At 45.1% G+C, this 21,775-nt stretch overlaps 2 protein-coding genes across 5 annotated transcripts; both read left to right on the top strand.

Moving 5' to 3' along the window:
* Window positions 1-466: 466 nt before the first annotated feature.
* LOC106922972 (C-type lectin domain family 4 member E-like) lies at window positions 467-8,416 on the top strand. 3 transcript variants are annotated; one of them, XM_014995762.2, is made up of 7 exons: window positions 499-781; window positions 1,230-1,322; window positions 1,834-1,923; window positions 3,420-3,641; window positions 5,977-6,220; window positions 6,683-6,824; window positions 8,017-8,416. In XM_014995762.2, exons 2-7 carry the CDS (start codon window positions 1,241-1,243, stop codon window positions 8,020-8,022), a joined length of 786 nt encoding a protein of 261 aa, XP_014851248.2. In that variant the 5' UTR covers window positions 499-781; window positions 1,230-1,240; the 3' UTR covers window positions 8,023-8,416. The 3 variants fall into 3 exon arrangements, with proteins under 3 accessions (XP_087862941.1, XP_014851248.2, XP_014851247.2); XM_014995761.2 differs by having other exon boundaries at window positions 500-781; window positions 1,178-1,322; XM_088006815.1 differs by lacking the exon at window positions 6,683-6,824 and having other exon boundaries at window positions 467-781; window positions 1,178-1,322.
* A 6,558-nt stretch (window positions 8,417-14,974) lies between these two features.
* On the top strand, window positions 14,975-21,151 carry LOC106922969 (E3 ubiquitin-protein ligase TRIM21-like). 2 transcript variants are annotated; one of them, XM_088006802.1, is made up of 4 exons: window positions 14,975-15,060; window positions 15,540-15,699; window positions 19,188-20,632; window positions 20,722-21,151. In XM_088006802.1, the coding sequence occupies exons 3-4, from the start codon at window positions 19,190-19,192 to the stop codon at window positions 20,809-20,811; spliced, it is 1,533 nt and encodes a 510-aa protein (XP_087862928.1). In that variant the 5' UTR covers window positions 14,975-15,060; window positions 15,540-15,699; window positions 19,188-19,189; the 3' UTR covers window positions 20,812-21,151. The 2 variants fall into 2 exon arrangements, with proteins under 2 accessions (XP_087862928.1, XP_014851245.2); XM_014995759.2 differs by having other exon boundaries at window positions 19,188-21,151.
* The last annotated feature ends 624 nt before the right edge of the window (window positions 21,152-21,775 follow it).

The raw sequence follows: 21,775 nt of genomic DNA, 5'->3' as shown, positions 1-21,775 counted from the left end.
CGGCTGAAGATCTCCACAGGAAAACCAGGAATATTTTAAGACTCCTCTCATCCTGGTCAGTTTGTTGCTGCTGCCATCAGGCTGCAGGAGCAACAAACTGAAGAACCGTTTATACCTGGTAGCCATAAATACCCTGTGGTTCTATTTTCTCACTACTTTGGTTATAATCCATGTAACATTTGGTTCTATAATGACAAAGATTGTTATTGAATCATCGTTGCCACATCGGAGGCCAACCTGCATGTTGCACCAAAGCTCCTCCCCGTCTGCCCTTTGACCTTCTCTGATCGGACGAATGGCTGAGTTCAACAGCTGGACGGCTCTCATCCTCTCCGCTCCAGCAGAGACTTAAATTTTATTTGCAAATCAAACTGGTTCTGGTTCTGGATGCAGACCAGAACCAGAACCTGAGAGGTCTGCAGGTTGACCCAGCAGCAGATCTTTAATGCTTTGTGGTTCTGAGCCGTTCAGTGATTTATAAACCAACAGCTTCCTTCCACTGAGCCTCAGTCAGAAGAAACGGCTCCTGGGTCAGTAACGGGTTAATCCATAACAGTTTGAGAACGAAGGTAATGAGGTTCTGAGGTCTGCTTTGGTCCGATCGGTGACATAAAACCAGCTCAGCAGAGCCGCTACTGTAAAAAGTGTCATCTTGTAGTTTGACACCCTGCAGAAAACTGAGGAGGAACCAAAAACCACCAGAACTTCCTCTGTGCCGTCGTCCCCTCTGAGCAGAAGTTTGTCCGGTTCTGACCGTGGATCAACACATTTCCACCCGTCTGTAAGTACAGAACTTTCCGTTTGTCCGTTTTTACCACAGACAGTTTTGTTTGTTGTTCTTGTTCCTCGATTCTCGTTTTATCAACTCATTTCTGTCTAAAACCGGTTCTCCTCATTACTTAGGAATATTTCTCATAATTCACACAAAAATGATATTAGAAACTTTTATTCAACTTTAAAACAAAACAAATGAGGAAATGAATATTGTTAAACATATAAAACAGGAAATATGCAGCGAGTCGAGCCTCCTGATCTCCTATATGTTGTTTCCTAGTTGGTGTTTTTATTAATACATTTTCTCCATTTAAATTGTTCTAGGCTGTTTGTACATCTGTTTAGTTTTTCGTTCCTTTTTATTATGATTCTGCCAAAGGAACAGAAACAGGAAATGAAAAAGTTTTCAGATTCCTGAACTTCCTGGTCCCAACCTGATCATCTCTGACCTCCAGCTCTCAGAAACATGGCGACGATCGACGATCAGATCTCAGTGGAATATGAAGAACCTGCATCTGCAGCAAAGAGCCGGGATGCAAAGAGTCCAGGTGAGTGAAATAATCCCACAGATTAGCTGACCTGTTACTGAAAACACCATTGAAGTTTATGGAGAAACTTCACATTTGAAAATGTTAAAACGTCTGTTCTGCGTTTGAGCTGTTGCTACACATCGGTTAATAACCACATGTAGAATCTGATGAGAGCCGATGAGCTTCCTGTTCACATCGTCACCGACGGACGTCAGGAACATTTAATCTGCTAATCTGACCGAAACAAAAACCGTCACAGTGCAGCTTCACCGCAGGAAGATGGAGCAGCGGCACCAGGAACACACACACACACACACACACACACACACACACACACACACACACACACACACACACACACACCAACACACACACTCACACACACAGAAACACACACACACAGAAACACACAGAAACACAAACACAGAAACACACAGAAACACACACACAGTGTATTGACCGATTAAACCCTGAACGTGTTCAGAAAGTCTCTTTCTGTCGTTTCCTGAGTTTCTCTTTTTTTCCGCAGGACGAAACTTTTTCCTTCTGCTTCTCCTGAGCTTCGGTTTTCTCTGCATCCTCCAATCTGCCCTCAACGTCTCACTGCGTCTGACTTCCTGTGAGTTGGCCGCAGCTTCCTGTCTGACAGGACGTTCCAAACTTTGACTGAAAACTAGTCTGAGGTAGACGCTGCTTTAGGCTTTGACTAGACCAGCTTCCTCCCACTCTGCTGAATGAACTGTGGATCAGTGGTGGTCAGATAATCAGAACGTTTGGGTTCGATTCCAGCTTTCCTCCAGCCTCTGGCCAAGGCACCAACCCCAGGCTGCCTCCTGATCCGAGTGTCACTGTATGAATGTGTGTGTGAGCACGGGTGGGTGAAAGTGGTGAGTAAGACGAGAACAACATTTTGGTCCATTCCCAGTAAAACTGCAGCCTAACAGCAGATGGTTCTGTTGGGAACATTTGGACTCCAGTTGCCAGGTCCGGCTGAGGTTTGGTGCCGTTGTGATGGAACAGAACCTGAGCCTCAGGTTTCTGCAGTGTGAAGCAGCAGGTCCTGTCCTGGTGGCGCGGCTGCTGCTCGGCGCCTTGACCTCCACTTCCTGTCGTCAGTCAAATAGACCTCAAGTAAAAAGAGAAAAGTAAAAGTACTTCCAGAAAGTACCAGGTGTGCAACAGTCAGGTCTTTATTACAGGTTACAGCAGGATTTGTGTTTGCTGATGGCTGAGAGGATAAATGAGCTCCTGAAATGCTCAGTTCTGCAGCCCAGTGACAGGAACCTTTGCCTGCCGCTCTCTTGGTTCCCATTGGCTCTCTGAGATGAGGCGGGCTGACGGTGGGCCACGGGGACCAAGCTGGGCTCTGCTCGGCCCTCTTGACCCTCCAGGTTGAGGTAAGAGGTGGAGTGGTGAAGATCTTAAGGTCATGAAGAAAGTAGAGTCTGCTGTCTGGGCGACGAAGGAGCAGAACGCCTGGGGTTGGCCTTCTGGCCCCTCCGCCTTAGCGCCCCCTGCAGAGCAGCTGCTGCTGCCACATGTGACCCAGCGGCTGAAGGTCACAAACAACTGCATCAGTGAGGCCCACAGTTTGATTTGATCAAGTCAATCATGCAAGAAAGGAAACCTCTTGAGTTCCTTTGTGTCAGTAAATCCGGCCTGACATGTCGGCTACCAGCGACTCTACGGAACAACTGAAGTGCCAAGACAGGATCGGTAAAAATAACTTCTTGCACAGGTTGGCTGGACTCACCATAGGAATGAGGGAGGAGCTCAATATATGGAGAAGGTATTTTATAAAAACATATGAAAATAATTTTAAATGACGGGTCCAGTCCTTTCTGTGTTTCTGTATCTTTTCGCTTTGATTTGTTCTGACAGTCATGTTGTTTTCATGCTCAACATGTTGAGAACCTCTGATCCATGTGAGCATGAAGGATTCATTAGTGATGAGCTGAGAATCGAAGGCTGAGAATATTTGAGACGTTGCACACGTTGATATTGTAACGACGACGATTCAGGCTGTTGCTTTGCAAGACGTGTTTAGTTCAAGCATCAGATTCGCCTTTACAGATCAACGTTTGTAAGAATAAACTTACTTTGTGCACGCCACAGATTGTTCCCAAAACCTGACTGGACACCACACCGAGGACTCTGGCACCGTCTGTCCCACCGTCTGTCCCACCGTCTGTCCCACCAGGGAACCCGACCAGAACCCGACTTCACAACCTGCTGGCAAGACGCCTGAAGCCCTGACTGCACAGATCCAACAGATGAAAAGGCTGTTATGTGTTTATGGCAGCGAGGACGGAGACCTTGATGTGAATTTAACAGCATGTGAGTATGTGGGACAAAATCCCTCAGAGAATTGCTGACCTGTCTGCATGCACACCAGCAGGGACCGTTGCCATGGTTACTCCAACAGGTGGTGGCAGTCTGCCAGGTGTTTGTACTAATTTGCATAAAAGTATAAGTAATGTGGCACAACATTTAAGTTCATGTGCTTTTTGCTTTAGTGATGTTAGCATTAATCTGTCCCACATAAGCAGCAGATAATCAAATAAATGATGGTGGCTGGAATGATTTACAACCGGATGTCAATCATGTCTAGCTTGTTCTTATCAAAGTCCACCACTATGTGGCGCTGTAAAACTGCTAAATTTATTATGCAAGAACAGCTGATTGGCTTTTTGCCAAAGTTTGCACATAGCTCCATTTAACGGAGATGGAGGGCCATCTCTGTGGAGATGGAGGGCCATCTCTGTGGAGATGGAGGGCCATCTCTGTGGAGATGGAGGGCCATCTCTGTGGAGATGGAGGGCCATCTCCGTGGAGATGGAGGGCCATCTCCGTGGAGATGGTCCTCCATCTCCGTGGAGATGGTCCTCCACGGAGATGGTCCTCCATCTCCACGTATTTAATGGAGATGGTTGGGGCGTTATTCACAGAAATGTGAAAAATGCTTCAAACTTTAAAACCATTTTTAAAATCACATCCATCCAAATGAGCTCAAATGTTCAGGTTTTGTCTTGAAGCCGTTTCTGCCGCTCTGTGTTCGTGTCTCCCTCCTTTGTGTTGAACACAAACATCTGTATCTTCAAACTAAACTGGTGGAACTCGTCAGCCGTAGTTTGGCTGTAATCTGAGCTTCCTAAACTCTTTAACATTTTCTGCATTTATACTTGAACAGAACAGCAAGAAACTCATACAGCATAAAACACAAGCAGGTTTGGTTATTTTGTGTTATTTTCAGCTTTTTAGCTGAAACTAGCCCATTTTAAAGACCTTTTGAATCTCCTGGTAAATGAATGAGGCTCACAAAGCCGTTCGGCCACCAGATGGAGCCAAATCCACTTCATCTGTCAAATTTCACTCAAAATGTTCTTCATTTTACCTCAATGTGTGTTTTAACAAATTTCAATAAACTTGAATGGCTTTCATGTACAAACACCTGATTGTGGCTCAACCTTCACAATATATATTTCTAATTATCTTAAAATAATGCAGTTATGTTCCCCCAACCAGCTTCGCAATTCGTTTAGATAGAAATAAATTCTTATGTATGAAAGAGAGGAAGTCTTTAGCCTGGCCTCTTCCTGTCCCTTTGGCTGCCAATATGAGCAAATAAAATAAAATGGAGCAACACCTGAGGACAGGTTGGAATCCTGGTCAAACTAGATGCTGAACCTCATGTCATTCAATTCCCCTTTTAGATCAATAAAGTATTTTTGAATTTAAACGGACTGCCGACAGATTGCTTTTCTTAGTTGCAAAACATTGTAAGACATTAAAAATGTGATTATTGTCATGAGCTGAACAACGTTTCACATCCTTTATTGTCGTTAAACGTCGTCTGTCCAGCTGTTTATTCACACACGTTATGATTCAGGTACTTTAGTTCTGCCTGCATTTATAAGATTATTATGGTTCTTTTCTGTATATTTGTTTGCAAAGGGAAGGAGGCAGAAACTCATTATAACTGCTTTCTGTTCTACTTTTCATTATTTTTATTTTATACATGTCCACATGTTTGAGAAACAATATCTTGTTGTGTCGATGCCTCCTGATCGACGCTGAACCTTTGAATGTTTGCGCCTGCTTTTTAAACATCGGAACATAAAATCTACTTTTTGATCTTTTCACCATGTTGTCATGTTTGTCCCTGCAGTTTTGCTTTGATTCTTCCACTTTTGAGAAATTCTTTAATCTGCATTTATTCAGCTGCTAAACACCTGGGTGGACCTAGCCCCGCCTTCAAGGAGCAGCTCCTCCCTCACCCAGCTCCTTCAGACTAGCCAGCAGCAATCAGCTGTTTATAGCAGCTGCTGCTCAGAGCAACACAGGTAAAAACATTAAAGGGTTAATAGAGGAGCCATGTTGGACGTCCTGGAGAGAGAACAGGAGTTTCTTAAAGAGACAGAAACCCAATTTCAAGGTGTTAAATCAGGAAGTTTCTTTTCGTCCCGTTTGCATCCCAATCCTGTTGCTTTGCCTGATGACCTCTGAGTTTAGTCAGGCACCAGATTGCTGAAAGCATTAATCAGAGCACAGTTTCACTCAAAATTTAACTTACTGATGGAGAGACAATCAGGACATTCATATCAAAACCTGCTCCAGTCTGTCATGTCTCCAGACTCACCATCAGTGGTTTTGGTTCTGTCTTTTCTTCCAGTGCCCAGGTCCTTCAAGCAACAGTTGGCCACATTTTGTCCAAGCATCTACTACATTTCCTCTGCCGTGGCGACATGGGGTGTAAGCAGGAACGATTGTCTGAAAAGAGGAGCAGACCTGGTGATCAACAGCAGAGACGAGCAGGACTTCCTGATTTGGTACAAAAAGAGGCTTTGGATCGGACTGACTGACGCCGAGAAGGAGGGAGAATGGAAATGGGTCGACGGGACTCGGCTGAACACCAGGTAGGTCAGTGGTTAGAGGACCAGCAGGTCCAGATTGGTGACGTTACCAAGCTGAGTCTGACAACAGTCTGGTTCATCTACAACTCGGGGATTTCACCAGATTTAATAAAATGGTGTTTGCAGAAAAAAGGAAGTTAAACTATGATCTTATTATCAAGGCCTCATTTGGCCTGAAGAACAGCTGAGACACTAAAGTATTTCTCGCCTCCAGTCCCTCTCTGGACCAGCGAACATCGTTATTCATTTGTGTAAATAAAATGTTAAACTTTTCCACGTTTCTGCATTTGGGTCAAGAAGCTAAACGCCATCATGACAAAAACATTTATTTCTTTGCTTTTACTTGAATATTAGTGGTTCAGATTAATCATTATTATTATAATTTAAACTGATTAGTTGAGTTATTTGTATCTCCAGTTTTCTGTCACCTTTAGCTGACTGGTATTTTCATGGTTTGGTTTTCAGGTACTGGGGTCCTCATGAGCCAAACAGTAATCTCGGTACAAACGAAGACTGTGGAGAAATGAGATTTTCTGAATCGGAAAACAACTGGAATGATGTTCCCTGTGGCATCAAAAACTCCTGGATCTGTGAAAGAAAACTGCAGGTAGATGATTGGTCAGATGTTTGGTGTTCCAGTAGAAACATTTCCTTCATGAACTTTGGATAAAAACCTGAGATTTCATGGAAATGAGGAAAAACACAGGAGGACACCAACAAAGTAAAGAAGGTTCATAATAATAATAATAATAAATGTTGGAGATGTCGGATCACAGAAGGAGTTTTGGGTTTTTGTACTGAAACTTGATAGAAACGTTTCTGGTCCAGGATTAAATTACGATGCTGTTAATTTAATCCTAAATTCACTGGTCATCAGTGGATTAGCACAGCATCAAGGCAAGAGGACGGCCGTGACCTCAGACACCCACCTGCTGCTGTCCGTCAGGTGACCTTTGAACCTGGGAAGATCAAGGGTCATCTTTAGAGGAAGACTATTCCCAGGAGGAAGATGTCTCAGCAGGTTCAGTCCAAGGTCAGAGGTCAGAGAAATGTGCAGAAACCCAGATCTCCATCTCAGTTAGCAGATTAAAGGTCATGACCTGAACCAGTATGGCTGCTTGGAAGGACTGAAGGAGGAAGTTTCTTCTCTCTGGAAACAAGATGGCCGCCGGACTGAGGTCAGCAGAGACGAGAGAGGAGATATTGGACCGGGACGGACAGAACCGGGACGGACAGAACCAAAGACATCAGATCAGCAGAAACATCTCATGCCAACTGTCAAACATGGTGGTGGAAGTATGATGATCTGGGCTGGGTCTGGACAGCTTGCGGTCTTTGACTGGACCATGTAGACCAAACAGGAGTCCATCTGTCCACAAACAGAACCAGGATCCAAACAGCAGAATGGATGAAACCAAAAATTATCAAAATATTTCACAATATCTGAAGATGACAACAGATTTTTGTAATTTTAGAACCATGAAGATAATTAGATTTTAATTGCTCATCATCAAAGTCAGGTTTTATGGTTTTGTTTCATGTGAGAAGAGATTTTTAACTTTAGACGTTTTCTCTGTTCATCCATCAACACTGAGACGTTTCTGTCAGAATCAGTTTGGATTCAGTTTTATTTCAGACTATGTGAGAATTTTGTTTACATTTTGTGATTTTTCTGATGTTTGTCTGCGTTGCCGTTGGTAACCAGGTAGATGAATGATGTCAGGTGTTCTGTGTGGACATGCTGGATGTTTGTCTGCGTTGCCATTGGTAACCAGGTTGTTTCCTCCTCCTGTCATCAGGGATGAAGATGGGAAGCAGCAGAAAGACTCCCTCCCCCCCGACCTCTGACCTCAGCAGGTAAAGGTCCAGCAGGTGGCGCCGGTCGGAGCAGGACGATGTTTCATATTTCGGGTCGGACCCCCACTGGGTCCAGAGCTGCAGCTCCTTGTTGCTTCTTCACGTCGGAAACTGTTGAAGCTTTAATCTGACTTCAGCTTTGCTTTGCTTTTAACTTTATTATCTGTTAATCTTTCATGTCAGAATGAAAAACAAACTCGTTTCATCTCTCCTGAGTTTTTGTGAAACGTTTAATTTTTACGTTTATTGAATCAGAAATGCTGCCGTCAGAAAGTCTGAATAGATTTTAGGACAATAATAAAAACACATCAGGTCGAAATAAAAACATTTTATTTCCTCAGATCCTGTTTTTCTTCATCAGTTTGATTCTTTGAGCTTCAGTTTCTTTAAACTGAAACATCACAGCGTTCTGAGGTTTTGGGTCATTATAACATATTAATGTCATGTATAAAGTTCACAATCTGTCCTTCAATATTTGAAGCTTCAGATGCAGAAACAGAATGAAAATAAAAACCAGGAACATGAAATTTTAGCTGCTGAGACTCAGATCTTTGCATTAACAGAAAGTCAGAGACAGGATTGATTTAATTTTGATCCGATTTATTTCAAACAGCTTTTTAAAAGTCGTTCCTCAGACGTTCTTCAGGTTCTGGAAGAACTCGCTGCTTCATCGTTCTCCAGCTTTAAACGTTTCAGCAGCTTCTCAGATTCAGCTGTTTTCTGACTCGGATGTCTGAGTTTCTGCTCTGGTCGTTCGGTTCACCGGGTTTCCACAAAGCAGGAATGAGGAAACAAAGTATTTCAAGGTAAACATCAAATGCCTTCAAGGCAACAAGCCACTTTAATATCTGGTCGCCGGTCAGGAGGGCAATAAGACATTTATCATAAATCATTAACAGAATTATTCGCTCTGCATTTATTCATCAGTACATGTGAGGAATAATAATCACGTTGAGCTCTGCTCAGCCTTAAAGTCAATAATCAGTTAATGATCTTTATTCTGCTGTTGACAAAACATCATTTTTCTTTTGAAGTGTTTTTATTATATTTTTATCAGACGAATCAGATCCACGTCACAAAATGAAACATTTACTCACTCGTCTCAAACTAACAGCCAGACGGCGAAGAAGCTTCAGAGTAACTGAAAACCGCATCACATACCTTTGACTAGGCCGAGTCCCATCGACCCATTTCCAGTCAGCCCGGTTCTGTGGAACTGGGCCAGGAGTTTCTGCTCCTTATAAGACATGATAATTAGTCAGCAATAGACGGAATTTGTTATTCTTTATCATCACGAATGAGTTTACAGCAATATTTGTCAAATTTGAATTTATGGCAGAATCTTGTTCTTCTATTTCTATATCCAGGTATTTAATGTGCAATTCGCAGAACAGCCATGAGGGGGCAGTGGTGTTTGCCAAACGCTGCAATGTTCAGAGAAGAAAACTGCAGCGCAGCCAGGTGAGCTTCACCTGCACCACCAGAACCTGAAGGTCCAAACGGAAACCCAGAAACAAACTCACAGGACGGGAAATGTTGAGAACGACTCGCAGGACGCACGAAGTCCGAAGCTGAACGGAACCGACCAGGAAATGGTTCCGTCTGAGATCCAAACACAGAGAGCAGAATCTGGATTGTTCTTCAGAACCTTAACCCGGTCCGGTTCTGCAGAACCCCTGGTATTTCCGGGTCAGCTTCAGCTCTTGCCATGTCAGAAATCTTTAACCGAAACCGTAAAACTTCTGTGTAAAACGACTAAAAGCAGAAAGTTCATTAATACTCTCAGATCAGTGGTGAGTAACCACGTCACTTATAATCAGCAAAGACTGAAACAAAAAGAATATTTTCTTTAGGTTCCCTTCAAAACTCTGATCCAGATTTACTCCCAAAAATCTGTCAGAAAAATCTAAATTAATGTTGGTGCAAAACATAAAGCTGGATAAAAGAAATGTCCTTCAGCTCTTATTACATCTTTGTCATTTTCCTGCTCCTGCTTTAGCAGCCCGTTAGTTTTTACGTCCAACCAGAGGATCAAGATTCAACACACCAGGAATAATCTGCCTGTAATCTGAGACAATCCACTGAACAGTAAACCAGATTCCTGCAGCTCCAGGTGTGGAAACAGCTGATCATCGTTTCCATGTCTGAAACTTCAGCAGCGTTAAAAACTTGGAGCGAGTTCATTAAAAGGTTTCCGTTTCTACTGAACTGATCTGGAAGTTTGTGACTCTGTAGGAAAACATTAAAAATCTGAGATTAGATTTGAAACAATAAAGATTCTACTGATGGCTGAAGACCAACAGGTCAGAAATCTGCTTGCTGACTTCACTTCCTGTTGGTTTTCATCTTCAGAAGCAAAACAAGCTGGTGGTCCATCTACAGGTCTGACAGAGAGCAGACATGTTAATGAAACATGTAATGATGAAGTGAACATTTTGAATGTGACAACATTAAAATACTAACAGCTTTAACCTCCTGCTCATCATAATCCCTTCAGAGGAAATGAGGCGTTTTATTCTTTTTTATGACAAACTTTCGTTTAATTCCAGTTTCAAATTCACTTTTGTTTCTTTTGGAGCAGGAAGTCAGGATGTTGGTCAGGATGTTGGTCAGTTTGTCCTCCAGCAGCTTGAAGCAGCAGAACTCCAGACAGATCAGAGGTTCTGTTTAGTCCCGGCCCGGTTCTGACAAACCTGTTCACATCTGGACCTAAAGAGTTCAGATGAACCTGAATAACAGAACCATGTTCAGTCATCCAACATAATTCAGCCCAAAGCTCATCAGGTCCTCCGTCTGTTTCTCTGATCCAGCTCGTTAGTGAAACCGGGTCAAACAAAGCCCGGTTCTGGAGGCGGACCTCAGGTAGCTCAGTGTTCATGTTTTCATCTCATCAGGACCAGAAATGTGATTTAAACCCAGATGAGCTGGACAACACGGCGGCTCATAGGATGGTTTAGCGCCCCCCAGTGGCCATTTATTTATTAACAGACACAATATAGAAGAGGTGTAATACCTTATATCAACCAGAAGAGGGCGCCAATAGTCTTGCAGGCCCTGGTTGGAGGATTTGAACAGTTTCCATGGATCCGGGCTTTAACAGAACCGAGTTCTGGTCAGAACTTTGAAACTTTGGATCATTCCTGGACATTCAGCTCAACTTTGCTGAAAACAGTGGCTATGTTTTTAAGAACGGTTCTCAGAAACTCTAAGAAGACCCAGAGACCTTGGGGTTAAACAACTAGAGGTTGTGTAAAGACAATGTTGTGTTTTAGCTTCTCATCTCCTCGGCTGGTTTGGTCACATGAGCCGCAGATTAACAGACAAACTTTTAAGAATAGTTTGAATAGCAGGTAAAATATCAGGCAAATGATGGTGAAACCAAAATCAACTGTGTCTCAACTGTTTGCTGAAAGAACATCCATCCTCTTTATTCATCAGTTTGACCCTCTGAGCTCATGAAGGCGTCATTGTTTCCTTCTGGTACCTGGAACATCGATTAGAAGTCATTCATTGATGGTGTAATAATTATTCTTAACCAAACTAAATGATAACATTTACCTGTAGCATCCAAAGTGCTACTCTGAACAAATGGTTGATATTGTGATTCTAAGAATGTGTTTTATTTGATCACTTTAGAGTCAAAGGAACATTTCCACCATCATAGATTAAATAGTTTCATCTTATTTTTCGTTTTGTGTAAGACTTAAAAATGAAAATCCCAATCGATGAATCATAATTTGTATTGACACACGGAGCATAAAATCAGCCAAGAAAAGCTTTCAGACTTTACTTATTTTATTAACTTTCAGCGCTGAAAGGAGACGCTTTACCATCACATTCAAAGAGTTTGTAAAAAAGTCTGAGCAGGTCTGAGGAGAAAGAGGGCAGCTGATTATATGGACTGAAGACACTCCCTGAGATCACACCATGTCTCTGTGGCCTGATAAGTTTCTGTTTCTGAGGAATGAGCCTTGGTGTCTAACAGAATCAAACATGTTACTCTTTACTATGGGCCCTTTGTCTGACAGCGTGTGACTCTCGGCCTGGTAAAGCGTCTCAACAGACTCTACCAACAAAAAGTCTCTCAGAATAATATAAATGGCACCTTAAAAGTAAAATGTGAATTTTTACTTGTATCTGTTTAACAACCAGATTTGTCTTTCTTTTGTGAACCTAATTCATTTGTTCGTTATTGACTTTTGCTCAATTAAGTTTCTCATGTATACATTGTAAATGGTTTTTATTATAGTTCATTATGTTGTTTTCATGTCTCATTTCTTTTACTCCTCCTATAAGGTATATATAGCTATATATCTTGCCCGAAATAGGCCTGGAGATGGGCACCAGCACCTCCCGACCCACTAGGGCAGTGGTCCCCAAACTACGGCCCGTGGGCCGGATCTGGCCCTCCTCCACATTTGGTCCGGCCCCCTGAACAATACCAGAGAGCATTTAGATTTTTTTTTCATATACCATATTTTCCAGACTATAAGCCACTACTTTTTTCCCAAGCTTTGAACCTTGCAGCTTATAGCCTGGTGTGACTTATATGAAGATTTTTCTTCAACCACCAGGGGGCTCTTTAGCAGGAAGTGAATCATTGGAAGTCAAACCCTAACCCTATTAAACCTAACCCTAAAAGAAGAAAGCGCCCAGGGTTAGGTTTAATAGGGTTATTGAAATTTGAGAATGTTGTTGATCAGTTAAACAGCATTGAGGGGAAAATATTTTTTTTAAAATAATACTGGGATCATTATGAGAATTTGAGGTATAGATATTAGGATCCAGTAGATGGCAGTAGTGCAACAATAATGGATGCAAGCTGCTGTTGAAATATAAAGAAGAAGAAGAAGAAAGCGGCCATTTTCATTTAGCTCATGCTGGTAGCAACACGAAGGATCAGCACTGTTACAGTTACCGTTCAGAAACTACCGTAATCAGTTCAGTTAAATCTAAACTTGGCACCTTTTTCTTTTTCAACCGTAATAAATGTGATATTTAATTGAGCTGTTATGCCTCAGATGGTGGCTGTCCGCCCCTCTGCTGCATCGCTGTGGAAAACCTGGAGCAGCAGAGAAATCTGAGGCTTATATGTGGATGTTTACTGGTTTAAAAAAAAAAAAAATTGGGGTTATGGCTTACAGGCCTGAAAATACGGTATTTACTTCATAAATAGTGATATTTCCTGGATTTTTCTGTGAAGAACCCAGAGAGGGTTATTTGGTTGTGCTTTCTGGAAAACAATAAATTTTGACATTTAGGCGCTCCTCCAATCGTCACTTTTTCTGTTACAAACTGACTCCGGCCCCCACCAGAGAAGGGAAAAGTTATGTGGCCCTCACAGGAAAAAGTTTGGGGACCCCTGCTCTAAGGACAAGGGTGATAGAAAATGGATGGTATTCTGATTTAGTGATTTTGTTGTGCTACCACCCCCACACCACTAGAGGCAGTAGTAGACCCGAAAAGATGCGTCTAAGAAGCAGATTTAGAAGTACACCTAAAGCTACAGAACTTGTTAAAAACTGTGAGCTTCGCTGAAGTAAATAAAAGAGAGAAGTTCAAATACATGCTGAGAGTAAAACTCCTTCCTAAAGGTGAAGATATGTCGCAGATTTCAAAAGAAAATAAAGACGGATAATATAGGAAACAGCGCCCCCTTCACTTCCGGAGTGCAGTGATCCCGTTTGTTCCCTCTTCACAAGCTTCCTGGATGCTTGACCACAGCTTCTGCCGGAATTCACCATCTTCTTTGAGGAGTTCATTTTTTTTCAGGAAGTCATTTCCCTCAGCTGCTTTCCATACGTAATCACGATATCTCCTCGCAATGACACAAATGATGATAGATTGAGGCCGAGAGCTGCAGGCGAGCTTTCTTCCAACTCGATGAGCGACATCAATGAAGCCTTTCCTTTCGGAGGAACCTCCTCCTCCTCCTTCTCGGTCTCAGCAGCGACTCAGTCTGAGGTTCCAACCACGGCTCCATCTCAGGCGTCACTTCTTGTGTTGATCAGGTTAGCAAGCATAGCAACAGCATCATCAGGGTTTGAGTTGCTAATTGTTCGTGGAGTATTTGGAAAAGGCTTCTTGGCAACTGGAGGCTTACCTGGGATAACCGGGCGTGGCGGAAAATCCTCTTCGTCAGCCTGGGGTTGAAGAGCGCCAAGAGCCGCGCCGGTGTTTTATAGCAGCAGCATTCCGGCCCCCAGAATCAGCTCAATGGGCTGTTTTAGGAATCTTCCTGAGAGCCAGAAAATCTTACAAAGTAGAAAAGTTCTGGTGGCCCCCACTTGGGTGGACTTGAAACAGAGCGCTGCTGGACGGCGGCCATCTTTACTGCCGTAAACAGAGTGGTGCTGGACGGCGGCCATCTTTACTGCCGTAAACAGAGCGGTGCTGGACAGCGGCCATCTTTACTGCCGTAAACAGAGTGGTGCTGGACGGCGGCCATCTTTACTGCCGTAAACAGAGTGGTGCTGGACGGCGGCCATCTTTACTGCCGTAAACAGAGCGCTGCTGGATGGCGGCCATCTTTACTGCCGTAAACAGAGCGCTGCTGGATGGCGGCCATCTTTACTGCCGTAAACAGAGTGGTGCTGGACGGCGGCCATCTTTACTGCCGTAAACAGAGCGCTGCTGGGGCACGGCTACATTTTTCTTCTGCGGGTCACTTTTGGATCGGAAAGCGTTCACACAGAAGTCTGACTGGATTCGCATCATTTAGTATAAACGATCAAACACAAAACAAAAATCAGATTTCAGAAAAAAAAAATTAATTGAGCATCTAGAGCCGCTGTGTGAAGGCAGCTTGATGAATATCTGCTGGCACCATGAGTGACGTCAGAAACTCCTCCATCACGGAGCCGCTGCTACAAAATGAGCCTGTTATTACAGGGAGGCAACACAACTGGAACCTACACAGCAGCAGCAGCAGCAGCAGCAGCAGCAGCAGCAGCAGCAGCAGCAACAGCGGTCCAGCTTCAGTCCTGGTGAGTTGTGTTTCTGCCTGAAAGAAGGTGGATTTGCTTCATGGTTTTTATCTTCACAACCTCTGGTGGGTCCAAATGATCATCTGCTCTCTGGTTCTGGTGAAATCTGCTGATTTCTCACAGATCGACTGAACCAACCAGAATCTGATCTCAGGTTTTTTCTTCAGCAGCAAAGCAAAGAAAGGTTCTGGTGTTTCCTCTGTATTCTTGGAGACGAACAGTTTCTGTCTCTGATAGTGGAGACGAAACGTGAACAAAGCATAAAGAATCCAGAAGAACTGGTTCTGAGTCTCTTCAGAAGAACTGGTTCTGAGTCTCTTCAGAAGAACTGGTTCTGAGTCTCTTCAGAAGAACTGGTTCTGAGTCTCTTCAGAAGAACTGGTTCTGAGTCTCTTCAGAAGAACTCTTTCGACTGACTCATCGTCAAACAGTCAAGATAAGAGTTCAGAGTTCATTGTGATTCTCTGCGTCACTTCCAGGCGTGGCGGTCTGACGGCAGCGACGTTTCCTAGGAACACCTGGGTTTGATCCTGAGGGAGAAGCAGCAGGAAGCGGCCGACACGAGAGAGACGAACTTTCTGACTGCCTGACGGATAAATCTGTTGGACTTCATCCATTTCTGTCTCTGTGCTCCACCAGGTCCGGTAACCAACCCGACCAGAACCCCTCAGTGTAAATTACCTTGACAAATAATGAGATTTGGTTAAATATAAAAACAGGCTCTAATGCTGAAAAATGATCAAATGTTAGAAACCAAACATGTCATAGAAATGGATCAGAACCAGAGTTACATTCACCGTCCAGCGCTGGTCCACTGAGCTCCTGATGGACGGAACCAGGAGAGAGAAGGACCGGAGAGTTCGGCTTTTATTGCCCTCTGCAGTCTGTTGGCTCCCTACAGCCAGGCCCGGCCCCAGCCTCCACGGGGCCATAAGCCTCCACGGGGTCCTAAGCCTCCATGGGGCCCCAGCCTCCACGGGGCCCCAGCCTCCACGGGGCCATAAGCCTCCATGGGGCCCTAAGCCTCCATGGGGCCCTAAGCCTCCACGGGGCCCCAGCCTCCACGGGGCCATAAGCCTCCATGGGGCCCCAGCCTCCACGGGGCCATAAGCCTCCATGGGGCCCTAAGCCTCCATGGGGCCCTAAGCCTCCATGGGGCCATAAGCCTCCGTGGGGCCATAAGCCTCCATGGGGCCCTAAGCCTCCATGGGGCCCTAAGCCTCCATGGGGCCATAAGCCTCCACGGGGCCCTAAGCCTCCATGGGGCCCTAAGCCTCCACGGGGCCATAAGCCTCCATGGGGCCCTAAGCCTCCACGGGGCCATAAGCCTCCATGGGGCCCTAAGCCTCCACGGGGCCATAAGCCTCCGTGGGGCCATAAGCCTCCATGGGGCCCTAAGCCTCCATGGGGCCCTAAGCCTCCACGGGGCCCTAAGCCTCCATGGGGCCCTAAGCCTCCACGGGGCCATAAGCCTCCATGGGGCCATAAGCCTCCATGGGGCCCTAAGCCTCCATGGGGCCCTAAGCCTCCATGGGGCCCTAAGCCAAATGTGGTTTTGGGGCCCTCTAGTTCTGCTAACCGTGTGGACCGGCTGCAGTCAGCAGTCTGATCATCAGGTCTTTCACACACCTGCTATAAACTGATTGCATCTCTGGCTGTTTACATCATATACATATAGGACACATTTATTGGCCCACTGATTTATCAGCCAGTTGATTTCTGGGAGCCGATTTCCTTAATTTTGGGGGATCGTGATTGGCTGATACTTACATGTGAAGCTGATCTTTTCTTCATCAGCAAAGGTTATAACTCAGCCTCTGTCCTCTTCTGCTCTGCAGTGAGAGGTTTGACTGACAGACCACCAGGTCTGAACCTTTACAGTTAATATTCACCCACTGTGGAAACTCAGTGACTTTCTTGCTACATTTAGCAACATTTCAGACAAAAAACTTCATATCAGGCAAAACCAAAATCAGCAGCTCAGGCTTTTTAAAGATCGGTAACCAGGGATCGGCCAGAAAACTGCAGTCGGTGCAGCTCTACACACATTCATGACCTTCTCTGATTAAACTAATTTATCTTAAGCGTAACTCCAACAGCTAAAAATGTCATTTATACCAGGTGAGTCTTTCTCCCCTGAGAATCTGGACCGGTACCGGTACTGGACTGATTCTGAGCCTTCAGATGTCAACAGAAGTTACACTTAACTTAGAAAAATAATGTTTGTTTTAGCCACAAAAAGCTTCTGCTCAGCAGCAAACAGCAAATCCCAGCTACAGCACAGAGCAGCTCATCCATGTAGCCTGACGTAGAAACATTTAGCTAGACAATGTCAGACAGTCAGAAGTTTTAATTATTGTTATCAAACTCGGTGTTTTGAAGCCAAAAATACCTCAGAAATATACAGAACCACCCTGAGAATCACCTCATTTAAAGTTAAACTCAGTTTCACACAGAGAGCCTAGCATAAATGTCTGGCTGTTGAACTGGACCGGTCCAGGTCGCTATCAGGCTAATTTCTGTTAGCAGTTTTGCTAATCTTTACATCACCAAGGTTCATTAAAACAAACCTTTATCTGGGCTTTTTTCTGTTCTTCCTCCTTCTTCTCTCCCTCCCTGAAGGATGAGTCCTTTTCTGAGACATTGTTTCGCTAACTTAGCTTCTGACCGGAGCTTTGGACGTTTGGATGCTCGTTGCAGCTCATGGTACCGGCGAGGCTGCGGTACCTACCGCGGCCACCAGGGGGCCCCCAGAGCAATTTAGTTTTTCTTTTTATTCATAAAATAATGATTTCTACATACATTATCAAATATATATTATTGCAAAAACAAATCACTTCATAGTGAAATTGTGTGTTTTTCATATTATAATGACAGAAATTATTACTAAAAAAATGAAAATAAAAACTGAGCTCCACTGAGGGGCCCTTAGAGGGCCCTAAGCGGCTGCTTAGTTTGCTAATGCCTTGGGCCGGTTCTGGCTAATGGGTCAAATCAGGTTCAGTCTGTTTCCATGTGACTGCCAGCAGTCACACATTAAACATGGTTATGTAAGCTGCAGCGTGTGCAGATAAAAGAGATCCATAACAAATCTGTGTCTGACCTGCTGGTTCTGGTTCCGCTCATTCCCGCCCTGCTGGGTTCTGGACGGTCTCCGGTCGTGTCCCCGACCTTTTGTACCTGGTCAGATCATGAACTCTGACACTGGAAGACGGTCTGGCTGGTTCTGCAGGCATCAGGCCACCAATCTGTAAGCAGGTATAAAACCTCTGCTTGATCAGCTCAATGCAAAACTTTATGACCGCGAAACAGACAGAAAGGAGAGATCAAGGAGAGGAGAGGGGGCAGAAAGGAGCCGAGTCATTCTGGAATCTCTGACATGTGGCAGATTAAAGCCAACAAGCATCATCAGAATAACTCGGCATAGAATCAGCAACATGAAGCCAACAGGACCAGCCTTGTTTTAATCACCTGCTTCAGTCCAGGCAGCAGAGCGGTCTCACTTTGAGCCGATCATCATTCGGGTCACAGCAGCGTCCAGCTTGGCCAGACATGTTGTTGGTTGGAAAACCAAAGATGCGTTCTGCTGAAGGATGCAGAGGCCTGGCATCATCTGGAAATAAACTTCAGAAACATTTTATTTCTCCAGCTGAACCTAAAACGGGGTAGACAGTTTTTCTAGAAGTTCTCCGGTTTCTTGTCCTTTTCCTGCCAGCAGGTTAGAAGGAGAAACGCTCAGAGGTGATGCAGCTGAACGGAGCCAAACACGAGGCTTAAAGTGGGATCAGTTCTGATCTGATCAGTTTATTGCAGTTCATCCTCCAGCTGTTCTTCCAGATTCACTGCAGTTTTCCTCCCACCATCCCAGGTGGCGACTCTGACTCTCGTTCACCTTCTGCTTTGACTTGGTGTTCAGTCTCAGGTTTGAAAAGGCGTCAGCAGGAATCCAGCGTTACAACCGTCTGCCAGAAGGAACTTGAGACGTTTGATAAATACCAAAGTCTCAAATAAAAACGTTGGATAAAGCTCAGCGGCGTCAACTGGAGGACTCGGAGGATCCAGCAGATTTGAAAATGTTTAATTTCCAGGTGAATCCAGTAAACATGTCTCCGGTTTTCTCCCTGCAGGCATGTCTTCTGCCAGCTGTCGTCTCTCTGAGGATCAGTTCCTCTGCTCCATCTGCCTGGACCTGTTCACTGATCCGGTCACCACATCATGCGGACACAACTTCTGCAAGACCTGCATCAGTCAGCACTGGGATGTCAATAAAAACTGCCAGTGTCCAAACTGTAAGAAGGACTTCAGTGCAAAACCTGAACTTGAGGTGAACACTCTGCTCTCTGAGATGGTTGATCAGTTCAGACTTGGAGCTCAGCAGGAAGCCAGCAGCAGCTCAGAGCAACAAGCTGCCAAACCAGGAGAAGTTCCCTGTGACGTCTGCACTGGACCCAAACTGAAGGCCCTGAAGTCCTGCCTGGTGTGTCTGACCTCCTACTGCCAGACTCACCTGGAGCCTCACCTGACCGCTCCACGTCTGAAGAAACATCAGCTGATGGAGCCGGTGGAGAACCTGGAGGACAGGATGTGTCTGCAGCACGATAAACCTCTGGAGCTGTTCTGTAGGACCGACCAGACATGCGTCTGCTTGGTCTGCTCTGTTTTTGACCACAAGAACCACGAGTTGGTTCCTCTGAGAGAAGAATCTGAAGGAAAGAAGGCAGAGCTGAGGAAGACGGAGGCTGAAGTTCAGGAGATGATCCAGGAGAGACGACTGAAGATCCAGGAGATCAGAGAGTCGGTGAAGATCAGTAGAGATGCTGCAGACAGAGAGAAAGCAGAAGGTGTTCAGGTCTTCACAGCTCTGATGGAGTCTGCTGAGAGAGGCCTGAAGGAGCTCCTCAAGGAGATCCAAGACAAACAGGAAGCTACAGAGAAACAGGCTGAAGACTTCATCAGAGATCTGGAGCAGGAGATCTCTGAGCTGAAGAAGAGGAGCTCTGAGCTGAAGCAGCTCTCACAGGATGAAGATCCCCTCCACCTCCTCCAAAGCTGCTCCTCCCTGAAAGATGCTCCACCCACCAAGACCTGGACAGAGGTCAGAGTTCATCCACCACACTATGAGGGGACTGTGGTCAGAGCTGTGGCTCAGCTGCAGGAGATTCTCTTCAGGATGAATAAACTGTTTCAGGCGGAACTGCAGAGGGTCCAGAAGTTCGCAGCAGAGGTGACCCTTGACCCTGAAGCCGCCCATCAGCATCTCATCCTGTCTCCTGATGGAAAACAAGTGAGACACGGTGACATGAAGACTCTTCCTGACAACCCAAAGAGGTTTTCTGTGTCTGTCAATGTTCTGGGAAGGCAGAGTTTCTCCTCAGGCAGGTTCTACTTTGAGGTTTGTGTGGAAGGGAAGACTCACTGGACAGTAGGGGTCGCCAGAGAGTCAATAGACAGGAAGGGAAAAACTCATCCAAGTCCTCAGAAAGGTTACTGGACAGTCGGGCTGAGGAACTCGACCTACAAGGCCTTTTCTGACCCTGCAGTCCAGCTTCCTCTTCTGTACTCGCTGGTGAAGGTGGGAGTGTTTGTGGATTATGATGAGGGTCTCGTCTCCTTCCATGATGTTTACACTGAAGCTCTGATCTTCTCCTTTACTGGCTGCAGCTTCGGTCAGAAGCTCCACCCCTTCTTCAGTCCAGGTCCGAGTTTTGGAGGCGGAAACGCTGCACCTCTCATGATCCTTCCTGTCAGTAAAACCGATCGGATCAAAAACCTTTAGGGATCAATTTGGTTTTACTGAAATCCTCAAACTGACTCGTGTTTTCCCAGAGGAGATGATGGAGAGGAAAGTTAAACCCAGGAACTGATCAGCTTCAGACAACCGGCTCAGAATCTGATGCCAAACATGTTGGAGGTAAAAACTAACCAATTAAATTATTGCAATATTATATTTACTAATAAAGATGAGGAATTATTTTATTGAGGAAAATAAAAATTCTGCCTGCAAAATCTGGAATGATTGTAAATATTTGATTCCTAAATTATATTTTCATAAATTGGGTCAATAAATGTCGGTTTTTAAAATGTTCAATAAGTTTGATCAGTTATTTTAAAGGTTTAACTAGTTTCCAGTGAACTGTAAGGTACACCCTGGTTTCTGTCTGGTTTCCGTTGTGAAAGTGACCCCTGACCCCTGACCCAGATGGGGGTCCAGGGGCCCCTGGTTTGGTTGGTGTGGTTCTACTGGCAGCACAGACTGAGGAACAGAAGAACGTGACTGTTTGCTACCAGCATGAGACAAACCAGAGTCTCGTCTTTTCACCGCTCCAGTTCGACAGTCCGGTTCGTCCCCGGGTCCAAATTCAGAAAACTCCATGTTTTCTCTTCAGGCAGTTATATGCAGATCAAGCCCATTGTGATGGTTGTTACCGGTGGAAACGATGTTTCCTGCCCCAGGTGGGGCAGCCGAGTCGCCAGGCTTTGACCCGCAGCCCGGTGAAGGAACATGGTTCCCTTTCCAGGGGTTCATCACCTGAGGGACGGGCGAAGCGGTCGGCTGCAGCGTGCGATGGGTGGCGGTCTGATCCCGGGCTGCTGATGCTGGCTCTCAGGATGTGGAACGACTCCTCTGGTGGGAGGAGCCACCAGGAGCCTGAGCTGGTGAGGTGGAGAGGTTCTGTGAGGGATGCTGTCGGGCTGAATGTAGTCCGATCGGGTC

This window comes from Poecilia mexicana, unplaced genomic scaffold, assembly GCF_051168715.1.
Source record: "Poecilia mexicana isolate PSO_F unplaced genomic scaffold, ASM5116871v1 scaffold_1, whole genome shotgun sequence".
Taxonomy (NCBI): domain Eukaryota; kingdom Metazoa; phylum Chordata; class Actinopteri; order Cyprinodontiformes; family Poeciliidae; genus Poecilia; species Poecilia mexicana.
The sequence above is the reverse complement of the archived record's forward strand: the minus strand, read 5'-3'. Positions and strand labels throughout refer to the sequence as shown.

Excerpts from the sequence above, each read along its gene's own strand:
- LOC106922972 (XM_014995762.2), top strand. The coding sequence starts at position 1,241 with ATGGCGACGATCGACGATCAGATCTCAGTGGAATATGAAGAACCTGCA. Across the intron at positions 1,323-1,833 it reads CCGGGATGCAAAGAGTCCAG|GACGAAACTTTTTCCTTCTG; the intron begins GTGAGTGAAATA and ends TTTTTTCCGCAG. Across the intron at positions 1,924-3,419 it reads CTCACTGCGTCTGACTTCCT|ATTGTTCCCAAAACCTGACT; the intron begins GTGAGTTGGCCG and ends TGCACGCCACAG.
- LOC106922969 (XM_014995759.2), top strand. The coding sequence starts at position 19,190 with ATGTCTTCTGCCAGCTGTCGTCTCTCTGAGGATCAGTTCCTCTGCTCC.